Consider the following 4,687-nt stretch of genomic DNA (forward strand, 5'->3'; position numbering starts at 1 on the left):
AAGAGGTGTCCTGTTTCTTAAGAACTTGGAGTCATTTCTTGATGGAGAAAGGATGCCAGTGGCAGACACCATGGTCCTATCCATAAGCTCTCATTGGGATGTTCCAGTTGTGGTGAGTTTGCTGTGGGGGAAATATTTGAGACCACTGTTAGCAAGGACTTGAGAAGTGCACAAGGCATAGTGCAACAAGAGCAGGAGGAAGGGCTTGAGGTCTCCTTGAGTCCTCATGTGGATGGGTGGGGCCATGGCAGAGAAGCACTAGTAGATGAATGTCTGTAAGATCCCATATTGGGGATTTTCCTGTCCTGGGGGCCAACACCTCCATTTCTCTCTCTCTCTATTTTTTTGTTATTTAGTTTTTATTTCACAATCATAAACTTAACTCTGCAATCCAGCTAGGCATGGAAGGGAACAAGGAAAATATGGAACCCAAAGGGAACAGCAGTGAGACCACAAAGATTCTAGGATACCACGAGCAAATGGGGTGGAGGGTGCTCTCCTGAGCTACAGAAGGAATGGTCTGGTGGTGAAGATAAAACACAAGTCAAACTTATTAGAGTTTTCCACAGTCAGCAATGGTGATCTTCTTGCTGGTCTTGCCATTCCTGGACCCAAAGCGCTCCAGGGCGTCCACAATCTTCATGCCTTCTTTCACCTTGCTGAAGACCACATGCTTGCCGTCCAACCACTCAGTCTGAGCAGTGCAGATGAAAAACTGGGAACCATTTGTATTGAGTCCAACATTTGCCATGGACAAGATGCCAAGACCTGTATGCTTTAGGATGAAGTTCTCATCTTCAAATTTCTCCCTGTAGATGGACTTGCCATCAGTGCCATTAAGGTGTGTGAAGTCACTGCCCTGACACATAAACCCTGGAATAATGCTGTGAAAGCAGGAACCCTTATAACCAAATCCTTTCTCTTCAGTGCTCAGAGCATGAAAGTTTTCTGCTGTCTTTGGAAACTTGTCTGCAAACAGCTTGAAGGAGACGCGGCCCAAGGGCTCGCCGTTAACAGCAATGTTGAAGAACACGGTGGGGTTGACCGTGGCTGATAGTACAGAGCTCCTGGTGGCGGTGGTGTCTGCAAAGCCTCTCTCTCTCTTTTTTAAGAGATAGGGTCTCACTCTCTCACCCAGGCTGGAGTTCAGTGGCACAATCATAGCTCATTGCAGCAGCCTCAAACTCTTGGCCTCAAGCAATCCTCCTGCCTCAACCTCCTGAGTAGCTGGGACTAGAGCTGTGTGCCTCCATGCCTGGTTAATTTATTATTATTATTATTTCTTAGAAATGGGATCTGGCTTTGTTGCCCAGACTGTTCTCAAACTCCTGGTCTCAAGCGAGGATCCTCCCACCTGGGTCTCCCAAAGTGTTGGGATTACAGGCGTGAGTCACCGTGTCTAGCCAATGCCTCCATTTCTGAGGCGGACAGTCTCACTGCCCAGAGGAGCATCTGGCTGGCCTTCATTTGTTAAAGAGAATCTCAGCGGAAGGGGGCCCACCCATTGGAAGTGGTTAAGCTAAGTCTGGAGGCCCACCCATTCGTAGTGGTTGAGCTAAGTCTGGACATTCAGTCATGGTGGGCCAGGGGCTTGTTAGAACTCCTTGGAAGCAAGAATGGCTGAGTAAACCAGGATTTTGTTGCAAAATGGAGTTGGTCCTGGATTCTCACTTTTAGAGTCACCAGTTGGGGGACCCTTCCAGCCGCCCGCAGGATCAATGACTGAAATGGAGTGGGCAGGCCTGGGGAGTCGGGAATGATGCAGGTGTATCCGAGTTCTGAAGGCAACCTCTACAAGCCAGTGCCAGTGGGTGGAGGCAGACAGACATCCTTCCAGAGCCTGTTGGGGCTAGAGGGAGTCACTATGTCCCCAGCATGCTACCAGGGTAGAAGGGGCATCAGAAGCAGCATCACTGGATGGCCTGTTCTCCCATCCTCTGGCGTTTCACAAACTCACCATGAATGGGACAGATTTCACGACCACTCAGGGGCTTTTCAGAAATCTGGGAGTGGGGATGACCCTGTAACTTTTTCAGGTCTGGAAGCAAGAAACATCCCATGGCTGACAGCTCCCACCAGGGAAAGGACAGCTATATGCAGCATCTTCCTTCTTACCCGGGCACAGATACCAGGGGCTGGAGAAGGAGTGCTGACACCGAGGGACTGGCTACCCTGAGATGCCAAACTCCCCACCTTCTGGGAAGAAATGCATATAATGGATACATGTATGTTTGAAAATGTGCACATAATGGGTACATATGTGTTTGAATGTATGCATTGTGTGTATGTGTGTGTGCATTTGTGTGAGTCTGTGTGAGTGCATGAGCGAAAGTGTGTGATATATGAAGCCAGCCTGACGGGGTTTGGTGGCATTGCTAGAAGCCCCTGAGAGGAAGGGAAAATGTGCATGTTTGTGTGTGTGTCTGTGTGTGAGTAGGGTGTGTGTCTATGTCAGTGTAAGGATACATAACTGTGAGTGTGTGTCTTAGTCCAAGGAGGCTGCTATAACGGAATGCACACATTCAAACTACACATAATCTATCTGGTGGTTCTCATGCACCAGTCCTTGCAATGAACAGCATATATTTTTGCATATGTGCATATAATGGGTACATGTATGTTTGAATTCATGCATACAATGGATACATGTATGTTTGAATATGTGCACATAATGGGCACACATATGTTTGAATGTGTGCATTGTGTATATGTGTGTTTGCATTTGTGTGAGTCTGTGTAAGTGCCTGAGTGAATGTGTGGGATATATAAATATATGTGTATGTGAGCTTTGAGTGTGTGCATTTGTAAGTGTGTGTGTATGTTTGAGTGTATGTTTGAACGTGTGAGGTGTTGTGCATGGATTGAGAGCATGCGTGAGATCCTGATTTACTATTTTTTAAGAAAGAGCTAGTTCTCAAGAATAAGAACAATGGAAGGAGGACATATTAGAGGAGAGTCACAGGGCAGAAATTCAGAAATCCAGGGTGGATTGAGGGGCTCAGAGAGGAGGAGGGAGAAATAAATGGTAGCCAGGGTGCTGTGTGAATCAGCTGTAGAGCTATTTTAGTACATGCTAGTAGTGGGAAACTTTGGAGAGAGAAAGAGATGTCCAGTGAGGATTTTCAGAAAATTTTCATGAAAGGATTTGTCTAAAGCCCCTGGGCCTCCCTTTTGACGAAAGTGATATGATAGATTTACATGAGTATACATTGCAAGGACTGGCTCATGAGAACAGCCAAATATATTCAGGTTACACAAGGGAATGAAGGCCTAGTGGCCGTTTCTCCGGGACATCCTACTGTGTAAATTCCAAAGGACACCCAGAGAAGCTGGATATAGATTTGTAAAAAGATAACGTTTTGAATGTCCATCAGGATATGATGAGTTTCTGAGAAAGAAGCCCAAGGGGGTGGAACACCTGTTCCCCTATGACCATTGACCCGATACCTCCCCAGGGAGCATGGCAGTGCATAGGAATGACATTTGATAGGAACCGCAAAGACACAGCCACATTCATCAGAATATGTTCAGCTGTTTGCATTCACTCTGGCTCAGACATTAGAGGAGATTTCCTGGCGTATGTGACTGAAAAGCCAGAGGCAGGGGGTGGGTGCCAGCATGGGTTTCATTTAGTGAGTCCAGTGTCATGAAGGTTTCTTCCTATCTCTGCTTTGCTTTCTGTGATGAAAGCTTTATCGCCGGGATGGCTCCTCTTCCTGGGTCCACATCATCTGTGTCACCACAGCTTCATTCCACACCATCTGGATAAACAGGGAGACACTCTGGCCCAAGATGTCAAGGCTGAGTCCCGAGATCCACCTGGCAGACGGTAATGACCATGGATGGGGAACAGGCTCTGCTGAAGGGTTGACGTCAACTGGGCCACCTACTGAGCCAGCCTATTGTGGGCTGAATTGTGTCCCTCTGTCCCCATATTCATTCATTGAAGTTGTCACCCCCCAGTGACTACATTTAAAGACGTGTTTAAGTTAAATGAGATTATTAGTGTGGGCACTAACCCAATATAGATTGGTCCTTATAAGAGGGGGAGATTAGGACATAGATGTACAGAGGGATGACCATGTGAATACCCAGCAAGAAGACGGCCGTCTGCAAACTAAGGAGAGAGGCCTCAGGAGGAACCAACCTGCTGAGACCTTGGACTTCCAGCCTCCAGGACTGTAAGACAATAAGTTTCTGGGGCTGAATGGAGAGCCAGTGGATCTTGCCTCACATGTCCATTGGCTGGAAGACGAGGGAGGCAAGAAGGACTGTCTTTTCTGCCTGATTCCTGAGGTCTCTGCCTAGAGGAGAACAGGCGCAGCAGTCTCCGGACTCCTGGTAGTACCAGCCCTCGCCAGTCTCACAATCACAGTGGTCACTCACTGGCCGTAACAAGAACGGAGAAGGAAAGAGAGCTGGGTGGTCACCCCCACAGCAGTATCTCCTGGAGAGGCAGAAGTTCCTATTTTAGGAACCAAGGCAGGAGCTCGACTTCCTTCTCAGGGGAGTGGCCAGGGCTGGGCTTCCTTTGGAGACCAGCAAGGTTCAGACACCTGCTGAGTTTGGATCTGTGGCCTTTGGGTTCTAGAAGACTCAGCCCCAATAGCAGCAGGGTTTTTTTTTTTTTTTTTTTGAGACAGAATTTCACTCTGTCACCCAGGCTGGAGCGCAGGGGCGCGACCTC

General features: G+C 47.9%; 1 protein-coding gene across 1 annotated transcript; it reads right to left on the reverse strand.

Annotated features, from left to right (window-relative positions):
- Window positions 1-388: 388 nt before the first annotated feature.
- On the reverse strand, window positions 389-2,060 carry LOC117072210 (peptidyl-prolyl cis-trans isomerase A-like). Its single transcript, XM_033192126.1, has 3 exons — window positions 1,958-2,060; window positions 1,672-1,742; window positions 389-1,102 (listed from the first exon to the last, which is right to left on the reverse strand). Exons 1-3 carry the CDS (start codon window positions 2,058-2,060, stop codon window positions 554-556), a joined length of 723 nt encoding a protein of 240 aa, XP_033048017.1. The 3' UTR covers window positions 389-553.
- Window positions 2,061-4,687: the final 2,627 nt, after the last annotated feature.

The sequence above is a fragment of the Trachypithecus francoisi genome, unplaced genomic scaffold (assembly GCF_009764315.1).
Source record: "Trachypithecus francoisi isolate TF-2019V2 unplaced genomic scaffold, Tfra_2.0 Lachesis_group4, whole genome shotgun sequence".
In the NCBI taxonomy this organism is placed as follows: Eukaryota; Metazoa; Chordata; class Mammalia; order Primates; family Cercopithecidae; genus Trachypithecus; species Trachypithecus francoisi.